Source organism: Acanthaster planci, linkage group LG18 (genome assembly GCF_054643075.1).
Source record: "Acanthaster planci isolate LZ-2023a linkage group LG18, COTS_SCS, whole genome shotgun sequence".
In the NCBI taxonomy this organism is placed as follows: Eukaryota; Metazoa; Echinodermata; class Asteroidea; order Valvatida; family Acanthasteridae; genus Acanthaster; species Acanthaster planci.
The window spans coordinates 4,241,006-4,259,399 of record NC_141794.1 but is presented as its reverse complement, the minus strand read 5'-3'; the positions used below and the strand labels follow the sequence as shown (position 1 = coordinate 4,259,399).

The 18,394-nt window shown below is 45.4% G+C and overlaps 1 protein-coding gene across 4 annotated transcripts in view; it reads right to left on the bottom strand.

Annotated features, from left to right (window-relative positions):
- Positions 1-18,394, bottom strand: part of LOC110979590 (scavenger receptor cysteine-rich domain superfamily protein-like) — a 38,619-nt gene that overhangs the window by 2,533 nt on the left and 17,692 nt on the right. For all 4 annotated transcript variants that reach the window (XM_022235552.2, XM_087148632.1, XM_022235543.2 and 1 more), the window contains 17 exons: positions 17,834-18,211; positions 11,002-11,216; positions 10,095-10,224; positions 9,460-9,771; positions 8,825-9,136; positions 7,895-8,209; positions 7,036-7,344; positions 6,388-6,690; positions 5,479-5,621; positions 4,958-5,123; positions 4,469-4,584; positions 3,916-4,123; positions 3,236-3,382; positions 2,435-2,593; positions 1,760-1,936; positions 1,256-1,309; positions 60-165 (listed from right to left, as the gene is read on the bottom strand). In XM_022235552.2, coding sequence (XP_022091244.2) covers positions 60-165; positions 1,256-1,309; positions 1,760-1,936; positions 2,435-2,593; positions 3,236-3,382; positions 3,916-4,123; positions 4,469-4,584; positions 4,958-5,123; positions 5,479-5,621; positions 6,388-6,690; positions 7,036-7,344; positions 7,895-8,209; positions 8,825-9,136; positions 9,460-9,771; positions 10,095-10,224; positions 11,002-11,216; positions 17,834-17,915 — 3,254 coding nt within the window. In that variant the 5' untranslated portion in view covers positions 17,916-18,211. The remainder of the gene's footprint in view (positions 1-59; positions 166-1,255; positions 1,310-1,759; positions 1,937-2,434; positions 2,594-3,235; positions 3,383-3,915; positions 4,124-4,468; positions 4,585-4,957; positions 5,124-5,478; positions 5,622-6,387; positions 6,691-7,035; positions 7,345-7,894; positions 8,210-8,824; positions 9,137-9,459; positions 9,772-10,094; positions 10,225-11,001; positions 11,217-17,833; positions 18,212-18,394) is intronic.

Sequence of the window (18,394 nt, the reverse complement as noted above, 5' to 3'; positions counted from 1 at the left end):
GAGAGCTTAGACGTTTATAGGATCCTTTGAAACGATAGAACAAAGCCATGCAATCTTACTTCTTATTTCTTCCCTTTAAGTACAAAGCGACGCAGGCAATCAGCAACATGACTACGGCTCCTAATATAATGCCTATGACCAGCATCACTCCACCAGCAGGGCCAGCTAGGGGGAAATAAATAAAAGTGGCTGATTGAGACAAGCAGAAATGGTCGAGACAAACAGAAGCGGCAGATTGAGTGGTCAACTTAAGACGTTAAACTTCCTGAGATCCCGAGAGCACATCAGGCACAATATTAATATTGCCAACCCCCTCAACGCTGAACCAACAGTCATACCAACATGCCTCTATAAGGTGAAGCGAGGGTCCAGCGGATTTCACGGGAAAAGTTCGATGCTACTGCAAATCATAACGGTGTTTGTTTTTGTTGATCTTTTCAAAATCAAATGATTTAACTTTGAGTCGTAGGACAATGCTTGGACATGTCCAACGATGTAAGGGATGGATCTTCAAAAGGCTGGTGACCTGAGTTCAGGGAGACTTTATTCACGGAAAAAACGGGTTAACACATTTTGTGCAGTACTGAAGAATCAAAGCCCACTTTCTCAATGATAGAGCACTTCATGGCAGTGGGCTACCAATGTTTTACCTTTAAACGATATATATTCTAAAACCCGTGAATTGTTGATAAAGACTTTAACTCACATGTAACATGAACATGTAATCATGGACATTAAACACATACTTACAACGCAAAGTGTTTGTTATTTGGTGGATCAACTATAATATTAACTTTGATAAGCATGCATTTACTTTGTAGCTTGCATAAATTTCTGCAATGTCTGTTAGAAGTGTAGGAAATGACGTAACCACGGTCACATCTTTTTAACACAGAAATCAATGTCCGCTTGCATCTGCCTTGCCAGACGATGTGGAGCCACTTCAATTTTACATGGTCCTTTGCAGTCGACTATTAGTGGATCGTGCACAATTATAATGACTGTCGCAGCAGTCTCTCTGCTTGCTACAGATGACAGAGTACTCGTGCATGGCGGAGAATACATCAGAGACTAATGGCTGTCTGAATTAATTGGCTGCGGCGGGAGATAACATGCACCCCTATGGAAGCCACCAGGTCGTGGTTTCGGCCGTTTTCCATAGGTTTGTGTATTGCTAGAAGCCAAGTATTCAGACGCCGCCTACTGTGGATCTGATACACGTTAAAATTTAAAACAGACCATGGCATTAACCTACCTTGAGCGCCGACAGATGGCTTTCCCGATGCACCATTTGAGCAGTTTGAAATTCCTAGGTGACAAGAGGGATTTGTTTATTAAAAACTGCAAACTGCAAAAATCAGAGGTCCAATTTTTTCAGTAAGCAATCCGGTTTAAATGTGCCTGCAATTTAAATCAGCACAAATAAAAGGGTACATTTTAAAATGCCAACTACAAAAATCCATATTTGTTTTCAAAGCAGCCAGGTAACAATTATTTTAACGGTTAACCATTGTTCTAAAAGGGACCAAAACTGCTAAAAGACCATTTGTAACTTGCAGCAGTAGCAATTACAGATTTGATCATTTGCATGAATATTTAAATAATCACTTTTCCAAAACGTTAAAGACTGTAGCATACATCCAAATTTAAAATGCATTGTAATAGCAAACAACAATAAAACACTTCTGATGCATGTGAAATTGCATTTTGCGCCTTCTCCGCATATACACCATCCAACAGCATCCAAACCCTCACTCACTTTGGCACTCTGGGGTGGGCCTAGACCAGACGCAACCGGTGACGCACTGGAGCGTCTTGGAACCAATCAGCTCGAAGCCCTCGTCGCACTTGACCTCAATGGTCGTCAACGGCTCGTAGCGGGAGGAATTGTGGTTGAAGCTACCGTGTCGTATTGGTCCAGGCCATTCACAGGCAGCTGGGGGGGGGGGAGATCAGACAGAATCAGAGCGGGAGAGTAGCGACATGAAGTCGTGTGTGACTTCCATTTGGTTTTTACATAAAATGGCTGGCTGCCTTGCAAAAAGTTGCACTAATTGCTCGAAAAACAGCAAGAGACAGATCCAAACGGGACAACATCCAGTGTGCCAACAACCAAGAGAGGGCTTTCACGGCGGACTTGGGAACGAAAGTGGCTTTTATTCTGACGATCTTGTAAACCCCCTTTATATAGGTATTAAAGAATTAAGTAAAACACACAGAGCAAGAACGTGCCATGCCGATGTCTCAAATGACAAAATTTGTCTCTAATGCATCATCTGAACAAGAAGAAACATAGTACTACCATAAGATAGAGCATGCTTCTCGATCGAATTTAAAGAGAGGCTATCTTAGGCACGATCGGGCCAGGTTTGATTCTAGCTACCTCTATACCTAAAACCGCTGCTCCTCGTTTAGCCTCCCCCGCAAGCCTTACCCTTGCACTCCACCACGGCCTCAAAGACCAGCCCATTGCAGGTGTAGCCGCCGTGGGTGTACTGGCAGTCTCGTAGTCGGCTCTCCGTCCCTGTGCAGTTCATGCTGGAGAAGTGCATACTGCCTTGGGTGCGGGCAGGCTGCAGCCCCTTCTGGGTTCCTGACAAAGTCAAGGGGAAAAAACAGAATTCTAAAACCGTACCATGCAGTGGTGTGAGTGGCCACTTAAAATTAAAGCAGGAAACAGGTAGCATAAAGCCGAAATGTAAAAAGTTCCCATCCTTTTGTGCAGACCAGGGTACAAAAAGCTGAAATTCAGGGTTAAAAATCTAAACAAAAAGAAGCTGAAATCAAAAAGCTGAATTCTCCCACTCCTGACCATGCCCAATAGGTACTTTTGAGTAATCAGGCCGACAGCAGAACGAGGTATTGAAGGACGAGATTGTGGACGCATTTTTTGTAGCTGTGTTGATAAGCTTTTTCCAGAACTGATTAAAACGAGTGGGACACGAGGCTTCAAATTCTTATTACAATACATGGCATTTTTGCGGCGTAAGGACAAAAGTAGTGCATATGAACTCAAAGGTTCATTCAAGGCCAGTTCAAAACATTGTAAAATCCCTTTTCCAATTCACGAGAGAGGACCTTGATGAATGCATGTCGCGCTACTATCTTCCTGCTACCATCAGGAGCGCCCCATTGGAGAGTTGGGTGCGATTATAAAAACGGCAGCTGGATTAGGATCCTCGCATATAGAGTAACACGAGGAACTTCTCAGTCTGACTGTTGAATTTCACTATACCTTTCACGCCACAGTATCCGAGTTGCTTGCAGGCGACGGTGCCCTCATTCGGGCCCCAGTTGTCAGCGCATATCGAACCCCACTGACTGTCGACGAGTAACTCCACGGCTCCGAAGGAACGTTTGTTGCCGCCAACCAGGCGAATATCTATAGAAATTAAATCGCATTTCAAAAACATTCTTAAGTTAGTTAACAGACTCATCAAAAGCACCAGTAAGACAAGCAGAGTGTTTTCATCAGTTGTATATGTTTGGAAATAATGCCACAAGTGAGATTGATCTAGCACAATACCATGGTTAAGGGAAACAAAACCAGATTTATATTGATTAACTAGCAAACCTAAACCGAAAACTAGCCTCAAGATGTATGCATCGCAATGCATTGGATAGTGACCCTTTTTCGTTCATTTTTAAAAACATACAATTTCCACAAATAACCACAAGTAACGACTATTGGGGTAACTTTGTCAGCTTCAATCTTATACGTGTTTGGAACAGCAAAAGCAGTGTATTTTTCCTTCGGCATTTTGGGCATCTGGATACAAATATGGGTCCCATGGCGTTGTACTACTAAACTGCATTACTATTGTCAATGGGTCTACAGGGAACCAGACAAACATTGCAGCATCTTGATGAAGGTCTGTGGGAAGTCGCTGCAGTGGTTGGCTAGCTTTCCCTCACCTTTGCACAGCACACCCGCCGTCTCTCCCCCGGGGCACGACTGCGCCGTGAAGGTCTTGGAGGCGCTCGGGCACTGGTGCAAAAGGCTCTCAGACCCGTTGCACTGGACCTCCCCCATGTTGATCTTCTGGTTGGGGCTGGTCACATAAAACTTCCTGGTGTCCATTGCGCTTGTGTTGAACAGCTGTTGGCAGACCACTTCCGCGTCCTGGGGCAAGATTGCACAGAAATTGTTCACAACTCCTCGAATAAGTTTCACGAAATGGACAATGTAATCTTGTCCACAGTCCAAGTTGGACTTGTCCTGGAATCAAGTTTCGTAACAGCCCATCGGGTAGCTGGTTTTTAAATTTGCCCCTCGTGTCGTTTACAACTACCTCCGGAGCCAGGACAGTTATGTGCGAAATCTGTTGGTCTAAAAAGCGACCCATCTACCAGGCTATTTGGCACAGGCACGGGCGATGTTATACATGGCAGCCTGTTATTAAACCAAGGTCTGCATTGCACCTCTGGAAAAAAAATTGTTGAATAGGTTTGGAGCGTTCATTTTTACCTTCTTGTCCCAGTACTTTCCACAGACAGCTCCCCACTCCCCATAGCTCAGGACCTCAACACGGCCCGTCAACAGGTTGGTAGACACGCTTCCGTTTTGGTGTGTCAATCTCAAATCTATAACACAAGACAAATTTGCTACAAAATTATAGATTCAAAACTGTCCTGCTGATAATTTGGCAGACTTCTTTTTTTGCAAAGACAGGAATGTTTTTGTTCCAACCGTGAATGAAGACGAGGGCAGTATTTGAGGGCAATGTCTTTTCAACAGGTTGGGCAACATGGATTCTGGAGGGCACAATGTGACTCCAATAGCTACTTTAAAACTGATATTTTGTCAAATATTGATAAATAAAATACCTTGATACCGAGCATATGGAAATGGTTAAATCAGTCTGCATCATTCTCAGAAACCTGTTGATATTGATCGCTAGAGCAAATTCACCAACAGCATCCCTCTTTCATATATGAGAAGGAAACACCGACACACCTGTGCAGACAACTCCGGCGTCCTCGTAATGCTGGCAGTTGTGGCTGCCCCAGCCCTCGTGCCGGCACTCTTCTACCAGCTCCTCGTCCCCGGCGCACGCTAGCCCATCGATCAAAATGGGACCGGAGCCTTGACCAAAATTGGCGCAGCACTTGGCTGACAGAGCCTGCCAAAAACGAAGGAAGAGAAACAGGGTTTAGTACGTTTAGCGCAGTGGTGCGTTTTCCTCGCCTTCGCCCATTCGGAGCAGGGGTCATTTTACCATCAACACAGTATCGACAAGTGGACTTTAAGTCCATCGATGATTCTGTGGGTTCTCCGTGGAACAACATTTCTGAATTTCCTCCCGATTCTAAAACCGACCATCCTTCAGTCATCTTTGTTGTGCGTGATTCTTGAAGCTGGTTGGCTATACATAACCCGCGTTCAATTTTTATAATCTCAGATCCGGCGCCCGTGCCTAGCTATAACCCCCCTATAAAAGAAAACACTGCATTCTGCTGATTGATTGTTTATCTCACCTCATAGTTTCCCAGCTGAGTGCAAACGACTTTAGCGTCCAGTAAATCCCAGCCGTCGTCACACACTGTGCCCCACTGTCCATCGTGGAATACCTCTACCCGCCCCTCCAGGGGGGTCCGCCCCCCGGCAAGTCTCAAACCGCCTACACAACACAGGAAAATCTTCAGTATTATGCTAAAATATTGTTAAAAATTCCAGATTACCAAATGATGAAGACATGAAGCTGATGGCAAACTTCAGTAGGACACTTAGGCGGTAGCAACAGAAAGTGGAGAGACAGTCAGACGGGCAGTTAATAAAATGGGCACCGTAAGAAGTCCAAAGGGGACTTAATGAAAAAAACTGACAATGGTAAAATACTGAGGAATGGGGAATTAACCGATACAAAATTAGGAGAGATGCCCACAGCAAATGCAAAAGAAGGGCAAACGTTTGTATTGACCAAGGAATGAACTGGCCACAGACAGAAATTGCAAAGTCACAAGTCATGGTCAGCACGCTGTTTTGAACTCTGACGAAGAAGCTAGGGAGGTAAGCCCAGAAAGGATTACACGGTTGCATTATTCATCACCATGGCGGTGCAACTGGAGTGGTTGACGAAACTTAAACAGAACTGCAATATAGCAGTACAAAATACACATCAACGTAATTTTCACAACACTGTATGTGAAAGGGGCATCTTTCCCCTGCAAACATTTGGATCCAATCTGAAAACGTTTCTGGCAGACACTCTGGATTTTTGTGAGAGTGATAAGTCCGATTCTTGGAAAAGAAAAACTCAGTAGGCTCAGCATGACAAGAAAAAACAAGATTAACACACCTTTTGGCGGTTGGAAAAAAGGGGAAGTTTATCAACTTGTATGTTTGGCATGGTAACAAAAAATCGGGTGATGGGAGGGTGGTCGTACCTCTGCAAACGACTGCCGCGTCGGCGTCCTCGCAACTGTATTCCCCCCAGGACTGGTGAGGGCAGTTCAGGATGTTGGTCTCGTTCCCCTGGCACTGGAAGCTGGACAGCAGGATCGGGCCCGAGCCGTTCTTGAAGGAGTGGATGGCCTCGGCTGTGCTGTTGTACAGCTGCCGGCACAGCACGTTGGCGTCCCGCAGGTCCCAATCCGTGCCGCAGATCCGACCCCAGACGCCGTTGTGCACGATCTCCACCCGGCCCTTGGGCAGGTTGGAGGACGAGTCGTCCAATGCCAGCCGGATATCTGCCCAGGAATGCAATATACCAGGTACTGTAAACAACGTGGAATGTCTAAAAACTTGGATTAGCAATACTGTCAAGAACACCCTTCACGTTGGTTGTATCAAGTCCACCTTTTTTATAGAGTAAGCTGATCTTTTCCAACCATGGTAATTGTTAAAGAGTTATGAAGAGTTAGTTGCAACCATTTTATCTGAGATGAAGGAATAGGACATTTAAGGCATTTGAGTTTGAGGTTCCTATACATTTCAACTAAAAGTACGGTAACAGCGTTAGGAACGACAAAACAAAAGCCACTACGTAATGAGTCAGGGTCCTATAATCAGCATATTGGAACCCATCTTCCTACCTCGACAGACCACGCCAGCTGACTCCGAGGCCCCACAGTTATGCGCACCCCAGGTCGCGTGGTAGCAGTCTTCGATCCGGCCTTCCTCGCCCTGGCACGCCACGTCGTCCAGGATGATCTCCTCGGCCAACTGGCCGTACTTGGCGCAGCACGTGGCCGCTACGGCCTCGAAGTTGCCCAGCTGCCGGCACACCACCTTGGCGTCGTTGATGTCCCAGTTGTCGTCGCAGATGCTGCCCCATCGGCCCTCGTGCAGCACCATGACGTTGCCCTCCATGGCGTTGGAGCCGCCGACAAGTTTCACCGTAGCTGCCAAGGGAATGGTCAGAGACTGTTTCAGGGCGCACCGGTTTTCGACGTAACACGGTCGGACCACAGCCAGAGGAAAAAAATTTATGCCCACAAGCAGAAAGGTCTTCATCAACAAAGGCCCGGTATTTGGCACTAACATACGAGGCATTACAGCCCAACTCCCAGCGTAAAAGTTGTACCAAAGTGCACAGAAAACAAACACTTGTCAATCGGATAAATCTGATGACATTTTCTGGAAAGACTGGTGGATTGTACTAGCATGTGGTGCGACTTAACTCCTGGTTTTTTTTACATTACTTTAATCTATTCAACCTGAAAAGATTTTCATTAACCCTGACAATCCCAAATCCTCCAATTTCAATATAATTTTACATACACCCTAGGGGATTAGGGTTAATTAAAGAAGTGGCATAACTGGGGTACATTTTGCATGGGGGCAGCTATGGGGCCTTATTTTCTGGAGGGGGTACTCAGTAGGTTTGGTTGGACGCCTCAAGGCAAGGATTCGTAACCCACAAACCAAGGCCTATCAAACTATTTAGCTTACCCTGGCACTTGGCACCAGCCGCCTGCCCACCTGCGCATTCCACGTTACCCCAAGGTTTGTGCAGGCAGTCCTGCAGCCTGGTCTCATTGCCCACGCAGTCCACACCGTCCAGAACCACCCCGGCGCCACCCTGTCCAACTCCTTGCGGCTGACAGCAATCGTCTTCCGACAGCGGGTAGTTCCCCAGCTGGCGGCAGGCCACCGCCGCGTCCTTGGCGTCCCAGGATTCCGGGCAGATGCTCCCCCACTGACCATTGTTGAAAACCTCCACACGGCCTTCGATGTAGCTATTGCCATCGACCAACCTCACGGCAGCTGTAAAACGGAATCCCGAGGACAGATTCAAATGCGACTCACATTCAATGATGGTCTTTTTTGTTCTTGCCCTAGAAGTATGTTTACGAAGCACGGTATCACAGTAATTACAGAGTTTTGTACCGGCAAGTACACAGGCTCACAAAGGAGTCAAACTCACAACCTCCAACTCAGGCTGCATCCGAATCTCTTGTCTAGAGCTAGGCCTAGGTCTTCACTCCATTAGAAATGCGTGGAGACGCGGAGACAGTAGACCCAGCCGTAGCTCTAGAAGCCCGTTTCGGACGCGGCCTCAGTCTCAGATGTCTACCATTCTGTCATTAGGTTTATGCAATGATGACATAGCCAGTTCCGAAGATCTAAGACTGACATAAATTAAATTTGACATCGTGTCCCAGAACATACCAGCTACCACAATCTCTACATAATTGAAATTTTAAAGTATGAATTGTCTCGTCTGGGTTCACTAATACTCTACGTGAAAACATTTCAAACTTCACTTGTTCATTTCAGGAAGATATCTCTAACCCCTTGCTCTTCTACACTCTACTACATTTTTAAACAGCACAACTGTTGTGGTATGTCGGAGATGAATAGGCAGGTAGGTTTCCTTACGTGTGCAAATGACTCCAGCATCATTGGAATGTGTGCATTCGCCGACTACGCCCCAGCCGCTGTTCGGGCACTGCTCCAGCGTGCCCTCGGTGCCGGCGCAGTTGACATTGGACATGTGGATGGGGCCCAGCCCACCGCCGTACTGGGCGCCACGCGTGGCCTCCTGTGCTGCGTAGCCGCCCAGCTGCTTGCACACCACCACGGCGTCCTGGAAACTCCAGCTACTATCGCAGATGCTGCCCCAAGTACCGTTGTGGAAGATCTCCACGCGGCCTTCCATGGGCCCATGGCCGCCTACCAGACGTATGGGCCCTTAATAGGAAACAAAATCAAACCAAACATGACAACAAAGAGCATGAAGTGTTCATACGCTTATCTGTAGGATTTTGTCACTCATGGATGACCTTAAAACTTCGCTCAGAGTGATCAGTAACTGATGTTGAAATCCTAGTCTACAAAGGAATTAAACTTCTTTGTTTCAGAAGATTAGAAAACAAAAAAAAGGAATTTCCTCATGATAAAAATATGGAGAGCGGTTCCCACGAGTAACGGGAATGCATTGCAATGGACCGAATTTGTAAATAAGAACTGGGTGTTGAAATTCTTGCAGTCGCTTGTTGTGGCTAATTACGCACTTGTGCAGGTCACTCCGGCATCCCTGCTATGGGTGCAGTTTGCGCTGACGTTCTTCCACTCGCCGTGGTCGCAGTACTCTACCCCCTGCTCGTCGCCCATGCAGGACACGGAGTCCAGCAGAATCTGGCCGGTGGCCACCCCGTTGGCGGCTGCGCTGGACGCGTTGGCTGAGGGGTACCCCAGCTGCCGACACACTACCTTGGCGTCCTTCAAGTCCCAGTCAGTGTCGCAAACCGTGCCCCACTGGCCCTCGTGGAAAATCTCCAGCCGGCCCTGGAGCGGGTTGGAGCTGCCAGCCAGCCGGACCTTCCCTGCAAGAGTAAAGGTGTAGAGTCTTGGGTTAACACTATTGCAACCGGAAAAACATGGAGAACAGTTGAAATTTGGACTCCTTTGGCATCAACTAGAGATCTCGGATTCAGTATTGTGAGTGACATTCTTGATGAAGTGGGGATATTGGAATTCCTTCGTCGTAAAAGAATTAAGAAACTTGTACTCACTAGTAAGACAAGAATACTGAGATTTAGGAAATACAAGAGGGATCAGTGAAAAAAGTCAATAAATTCGCCTTTCTCCATACTATCAACCAACACTGTAGGACTTGTTTCGAAAGCACTCTGCCCCTAGGCCATACCGTTGCATATCACCCCGGCATCCTCAGTGTGGGCACAGTTGTGTTGCTCCCAACCTCGGTGCGGACAGTCACCTATCCTCGTCTCGTCACCAGTACAGGCCAAATCGTCAAGGATGATTGCCCCTGTACCCTGAAAAGAGCACAAATTAGACAGGGTGAAAATTGAGCAAGATTAATATTAAAGGCACTCCAAAGGGTAAATCTATTGGTTCTAAATTTAAGAAGGACAAAAACGAAACCAAAAGAAATTCACTTCTTTGTTTTCTGATATTTTCCCCGGCTAATCTCAAGAAAATTAACTTCAACCTTAATCTAACTTTTTCCTGGATTTATCCAGACTACGGTTTCGTTTTCAATAGTCTTGGATTTAGTTGTGTTTACATATATATGAATTCATTGCAGTACTGCTCATTCATTTATAGGCTTTCAAAATTTCACTCTCAACATCGAGTTAAGTTGACGAATCACCTTTTTCCCTTGTTGTTCGTCGGGAATAGGATAATAAAATTCACTGTGATTCCATTGTAAAAGTTATGCCTTTTCAAATTAGAGGACAACTCAGTAATCATTTATAAATGAGTCTAATGAGTTGAAAACAATGTTTGTCAAAGATGGGTATACAACGCATTGCAACGGGCGCAGCTGGCACTATGCCTTGCGCTTATACGGAGAATTCGGAGCTCTACGAAAGTTTTGTTTTCGATTTTGAGAATGCTCCAAACTACCCCTTCACTTAGCACCAGACTACAGGGCCAGTCTACTACTAGTCTGGGGCTAGACTACACTGTGGTTCATACTCGAGCTAAAAAAATCATCAACACGGAAATTGAGGCTCCAGCCGGCGCAAACTAGCACAATGAAGTCAGTGTTAAAACTTGCAGAATACTAATGCCGCGGCTGTACATACCTGACCAAAGTAAGCACAGCATCTGGTCGCATTGGCGGAGGCGAAGCCCAGCTGCTTGCAGACGATTTGGGCGTCGGACATCTCCCAGCCATCGTCGCATACCGTGCCCCACGCCCCGTTGTAAAAGACTTCCACCCGGCCCTCTGCCGGTGAGGAACCACCCACCAATTGCACATCACCGTTGACGGGAGCGCGCCGCGAAGTGGGGACGCTGACTGCAAAAGAAATCGGTATCAAGGAAAGGTAAAGAGTGGTGAATTAGACGTACAAGAAAAATAACATACACAGAAGGAACACAATATGTATTCACACGCACGAAGTTGACTACAGTAATGTTGTACTGCTGAAAGCATGGATCCCACGGGACCGGCTAGAGATGGGTTTAATGGGCAGACGAAAAATGGCCACCTCACAAAAATGGGGTGGGAGTGATGGTGGTGGTGCCTGGATTTTGTGTGAACATTTGAGGTCAGAAATGCAATAAGGAACTGACAAGACACATCAGCCGGGCAAGCGCAAAAACATTTCACCAGTGGGCGTATAAAAGGTCACCTGGTCTCCATGAAACAAATGACCAAAGCCATGGGACTGGCCATGAGAGTAACATAAGCTAACCATTCCAATGCTACGCATATTTAGACTCCTATAGGGGTATCTTTGCTCCTTCCTTTTCTCCCATACGTCATGTACGGGAAAAGTGCAGTGAATTCCACATCCGTTGAATCGGCTGCAATACTTTCCTTTTATTGCTCCTGTGCGCGAACTAGACATAGGCTGCGTCCGAACCTGTTGTCTAGAGCTAGGTCTAGGTCTTTACTCCATTGGAATATACGCGGAGACAGGCAGACAATATACCATTAGCCGAAGTTCAGGAAGCCCATTTCGGACACGGCCTATTATGAGGCACGTCTCGTCCCAAAATGCCTTTGAAATGAAATGTAATCATTTTTTTGAAGAAAAGGCACCATTATTTTTTTCCAAAACCCTGGGAACACTAAGCACTGTGTGAAAAAACAGTAGCAGCCTGACAATACGAAATTGAACGATGAGTGTAATTACAATCTGTCCCGATTACTTGTGATCATCTGTGCGTGTTCCTGTATGCTGCTTAAGATAAAGGGACCCAAAGTCTTATCAGACTATTCCAGGTCGTCAATATAACAAAGGGTCGAGATGACTGTAGAATAATACTTCTAACACGCAAAACAAACTCTTCCCACTTTCGAGTGATGACCGGAAAATCGGAGGAAATCCTGCCCTGTTGGGGCCTTGGCATCAAAGTTCAGAGACCACAAAATTGGACTTCACTCAGTCTGCATGGGGCTTTGTGTGTGTAAGACAGCCACTTATCGTTCGGGATTTCCGCACTTGTGGTTGATGGGCAAACATTGCACAAGTTAGAAAAGAGTTTTCACAATATGGCATAGCGTTACTGGGGGTTACCGAATAGTGCGACCAAACATGAGATATTTAGAGTACATCAGCTTGGACCGGCAAATAAATGGAGACCACACAGGAAACACGTTGACTATGAAAAATATTAAGAAACAAGAAAGCCCTGTGCAACTGCAAGTAAGATCCATCGAAAATCAGAGAATTGAAAAATAAGTTTTTACTGGGCACTTGGAACAGATGATCTAGGCCTATTAGGATCACCAGACGAATTAATCTGAAAGTCACTTCCCTTTTTTTCTGCCACCACCAATGAAACGTAAATCATTTCGGTTTATGCCTAGTACAAGCAGACCCCCAAAATATACTACAGAGTATTTGGGGGTAAAATCTTTCTTCACGCAACTATAAGTCCATGTCAAACCCAAATTCACTTTTGAAATGAAACGGAAAGGAAAAACAAAAGAACGAACAAAAAAGAAAAGAAAAAAATAGGTTGAAAAAGATACAAATTTCCATAATGAAACTGTATGATTCAGTAAACCCAAATTTTTCAATTTTGATTTACTATTTTAAAGCGCAGTTTGCTGCCTTTTTCGTTTCAGTGTGAAATGAGTATTTTCATATTGACGAGTGAAACTATGATGACATCCTGGCAAGAAAACCTTAGTGTTACATCATTTTGTGAACAAAAACTGCTGCGTTTTTAAAGATTTTGCTGGTCCAAATTCTTTCCTTATTGATTAATTTTTGAGTGAATAGATAGCAATGAGACACCGATCCCTTTCTCAGTTTAGTGAATATATTCTGGGCTCACAATCTGAACATAAACCTTTTTGCTCTGAACCAAGTCTTCCCCTGAATGACATATGTTGTCTGGGTAAGCACATAGAATTCTGAATGTTGTCTCAAAACTGGGTCTCAGAACACTCGATCGATGCTACCCTTTAAAGGTGCTACGCCCTAAGACAGTGGAATATCATTACAGACTATTGATGGCGCCCATGATGGACAAAAGAAAAGAGAAGCCAAAAAGAAAGAAAGAAAGAAAGAAACCTGGGTCTAATATGGGTCGGAAATCCCTCCACTTCCTGCTCTGTCGGTAAGAAGATACAGACCACAAAGCATTATATCCTGGGTCAGGAAATCTCAACTTAAACAGGAACTTTTTAACTTGAAGTTGTCTACCGCTGAACATTTACGGACCGTAAGAACTTCAACCTCGGTTGGCCTGTGCGTCCGTGCAGTGACCCATAAAACTACATACACAAGGCAGCCGTCGTGAACATGGCTTTCTTTTTTCCTTCTTTCGTTTTTCTCAGTAAATCATAGTGGTATGAAGCTACAGATTGGGTGATATTACAACGGCTTCAGAAGCCGCACCCACGCCAGAATCATAAGAATCAAGATAGTCATCGCAGACGTCGCAACATAATACGATTACGCAATCGTAATCATGTACAATGTGTCGACGGGTGCGCCCACTGAGATCGCCAGGTATCGTTCACAGGCGAATTCTGCGCCACTCGCAAATTTGATTCACTGTCACTTTTCTGCGTCAATCCAAGTTCTCCTTTTTGACTGGCAACTACCCAAAAATACCACAAACGTTCGTTTGTCTCATTCTACTTGTGCACCAGTCCACCATATCACCGATATAGTTTGTGTCCTCGTTGCGTCGGACCGTGCGAGCAAGGTTTCTTGCGCACGTTCCATTCTGCTCTAAAGAGTACCGAAGTGAATACGTCACACACATAATTATGCGTGTAAAGGGAATTAGCACGAGAACCAACGCGTGGACCGACACGCGCGCGTACTCCATTCGTTTGCACGACACTTTCTGGTTCAAAACGATGTCACACTTCGGTACTCTCAAATAGATCACTTCATAATCAGTCACTTGCCAAAATGGCCCCGAGTTGGACCAGGAGGAGGCGGATTTACCTAGCAATGGAGGCATCTTTGGTAGGAACTTCATTTCGCTGGTTCACGAACGACTGTATGAGATGTGTGCGTTGTGTGCGCGTCACTACCAACAAAACGAACACTCCCGAACAGCATTGCTCTTTTCAACCGGTGAGGGGGTGCTTCTGCTTAAGGCGGATGGTAATTTAATGGTCAGTCATAAAATGGCCATTGGTATTTGCGGGGTGGGCCGTTTCAAAATATGTGGAATGTGAGTACCGGTTGGTTAACGTAATCGCGTTTGGTTGAATCTGAGTGTTCCAGTGAAATCGGAGTCCAAACCCATAAGCCGCGGGCATCTCTCTACCTTGCACTTACATTTACATATACTATTGCCCTGTGGCCCAATGATCCGGTCAAAGCGGATGGGTGTGCAGCAACTTTTCACAGATTGGCAGTGGCAACTAGAGGGTAAATTTGTACACATGGTGGAGGCGGGGCACTCGGGGAGTGGAGGGGCACGGAATGTACATAGGTTGTGTACAAATGGAAGGGGGGGGGGCGCCAGGGAGCACAGTCTTCCACGGTGACACCACGGCTGATAACCTTTTGTTTATTATCAGCAAGTAGATAGATGCAAACGTCACCCCCATCCCATGCCATGAGCCTATTTGAGGTATGGCGAACACAACAGGAGCTATTAAGTTTGGGTAAAATCTTTCGGTTTACTCTCATTTTAAAAACCGCCCTGCTACATAAACATGTACACGTATTGTGTCCACCATGCTCCAAAAAGACTATTTCCGCCACACTAGAAGACCTTTGGTGTGAATTTAATACCTCGATTTTGCATTTTGAGGTCCAAATAGGATTACTGGTCCTACACAGATACGGGGGGGGGGGGGCTAAATATAACGCCGCGAAGTTCAAAGCAACCAAAACGTGTAAAATGCGTTCAAATTCAAAAATAAAAATTCGGCTTATCAAAATGTGTAAATGTATAATACATGATAAAGTGACATATGGCTAATTGCAGAAATTAAGGGTTGATTGCTTTTTTGTGTGTCCCTGCCACATCTGACGAATGATTTTGTCAGTTCAGAACACATTCTCTAATTTCCAAGAGTCATGAATTAATGTAAATTACCTGCCAAACAAATAGTAATAGTTTGAAAGCAATTCCGGCGATGTTTCCATGTCAAATAACAAAAGTCAGATGTAACAGTGACAAAACAGTGTCACACTTTTGAACCCCTAAGTTCTGGATTTGCCCATTAATGTGTTGCCATAAGACAATAACGAGTTGTTTATGTCAACACAGTATTGCTTTCTTGATGACGGGATCTGCTCCTGCACGGAACGGCAAACAGATCACACTAATTGGAGCTGTGTATGCTTGAAACCACTCGTTCAGGAATGAATCATATCAAAATCAAATCTCGGGTTCATGATACCCGGTGTTTCGTTTCCTCCAAAACGTGACCTCTACAACAGATAAAATAACCCGTCTATCTCGCTTTGCAGGACCCCATGTTGTTGGTACAGCGCAGACAACACGCAGGAAACACGTAGACTTGTTGTTCATGCAGATTTTACGGGAAGAGGTTAGGTAAACTATACAAGCTTACACCATGCCAGTAATGTCAGCCGTATTGACTTATTAGCTATACACGTATGAATTTTTGTATGACGGAGGAAATCCGGTCATGAAACAACACCAATAATTCTGTGATATCTGTTTTCCCACACTTCTGAAAATGTAAAACCTGCTTGATTTACATTATTCCGTTGTACAACTTGTGTTAAGTTGTCAGGCATAATTACACAGTACAATGGAATGAGGCTGTACAAACAAAATCATTTCATAAATGCCATGCAGTCTGAGCTATCCCCATGTTCCTCACATCCTTTGTGGACAGCGTCGATGTCATATTGTGTCAAAACTAGGTACCTGATAGCCACGGCCTTAATGTTCAAAATCAGCCAAGCACTGGTCTTCTTTTCGATTTGTCCCTATACCAATGATGATGGATATGAGGTTCGAGGGAAATCAGTTTAAAGTCTATTCTAGCGTACCAGATGGCATCATAGTAAGGGCCAGTTTGAGTGACCACGTACTATAGACAACAGTCAGCCGAAGTTTGCTATCACGTCGACCATTTTGGAACCAGACCTCTATACACGACTGCATCATTGGTCGACAGCCGTTTTCTTTATTAAGAGGGATAATCACTGACGTGAACTTAACTGTGTGATCAGGTGGCTTAGATCATGAACACAGATGCAACCGACGGCAACATGGGAACGATGATGGGATTCCAAAGATGTGGTTCCACTAAGATCGCTTAGGTGGAAGAGTGTACACGAAGTTGTGCATTGGGCAGAACCAGCGGAACATTTGTCGAACTGTACCATGTTCTCGCAATGACGTCATACCCTTCAACGGCGGCACGAGGACTACGTGTAAAATATTGCCATGTAAAGAATGTGACTATGCCCTGTGCATCCTGTGCATGAACATCCTTCCTGTAAGATACACGTATTGGCACCATTAGAACTTGCTACCGGATTGCTTTTATACTCTGCTCACATTCCACATGCCGTACACGAGACTAGGAATGGATGATAATACATGCATTTATGGGAAATGCGGGAAGCCGCCGGCTGCAGACTCCCACAGTGCATGCGTTCTTCGTATCCAAGTACACGTAATTCGGACATGGCCTTGGCCATAGTTTCTTTTAAACCGTTAAAAATAAACATGTATAAATACTTTCGACTTCACTGCTGTATACCGCATTAGTGTGAGAGAAATTGGGTCGGTGTTAATCGTTCAGTATATTTTGGTGTTCAATAGCGCACGACGCCCCCACGTACAGTATTGCAGGCAATCAGACTTGAGACTTCATGGGCAGGTTTTAGAATGGCCCAGTACGACTGGCATTTCGAATTCGGACCCCAATGCTGGTACCCTCATTGGTGAGTTTTGTTTTCATAGTAAAGCGAAGCTGATCGTCAGGATTTCCTCGGAATTAAATTTTATCACCTCGTATCGAATGGTACTTCAAAACCCACAGATATCGCGGCGGGCACTTGCAGATGAATATAGAACATATTGCTTCCTGTCTGGGATCACATAGTTTGGAAGAGTGTGGCTATTCAGAAACCAAGGAAACCAAAGATATTTGACAGTTTTGCCGGGTTAGTAAATTTCCTGTTAAAAGATATGGTGTCATGGGGGAACATCATGGATATACACGGGGATGGATTTAGGTCCCGGGCGTCAAACCGAATCCAAACGAGGGCGCAGTGGTTGGGATTTGATCGGACTGAATCCGAGGAAAATACTGCTGCGCCAACTCGTTTATTTGAGCTATTTCCTAGGTACAAACCACTTAACATAATACAGTTTTAAGATTTACAGGGTTGAAACGACAAAACCTGATGTCTATCCGTTTTGAAAGCTTACCGTCTATTTTAAGATTTACAGGGTTGAAACGACAAAACCTGATGTCTATCCGTTTTGAAAGCTTACCGTCTATTCCCCTCGAGGCCGTCAGAAGCGCGGCGCATATCACGGCCCAGTCGATAATCCTATACCGAAATGACGTCATCATGACGAAGTGCCGCAAATCAGCAGTTCAGGAATGGTCCCTGTTCCTGCCCGTCAGTGGAGGAGGGATTAAGGGGAATGAAGAGTTGGTCCTAATAGTACGACGGAGCTGCACTGGTGAGGACACGCACTTGACGTCCTCACAACCCACTGTACCGTTTCCTTGTGCAGTACGCAGCCTGGCCGGGACTCCGCAGCCGTGGGCTGTATCTGCCAGCCGAAACTCCCCCCGGAAGTGGTGCCTCTGATTTCCGATGTTGTTTCACGTGATTTCACAGCAAGGTTAAGCACCGCGTGAAACTGTGGAAAGAGAAGGGTTGGAAAATGCAAGCGTGAACGCGGAAGACGTGGTTGCAAATGTACCGGCAACAATACCAAGTGACGCAACAACAGCCATGATGCCGATTTCTGGGATTATGAGCATTAATTGGGACACGTGGCCACATCAACTGGACACACAACACCCACAGTTTATGCACAAAA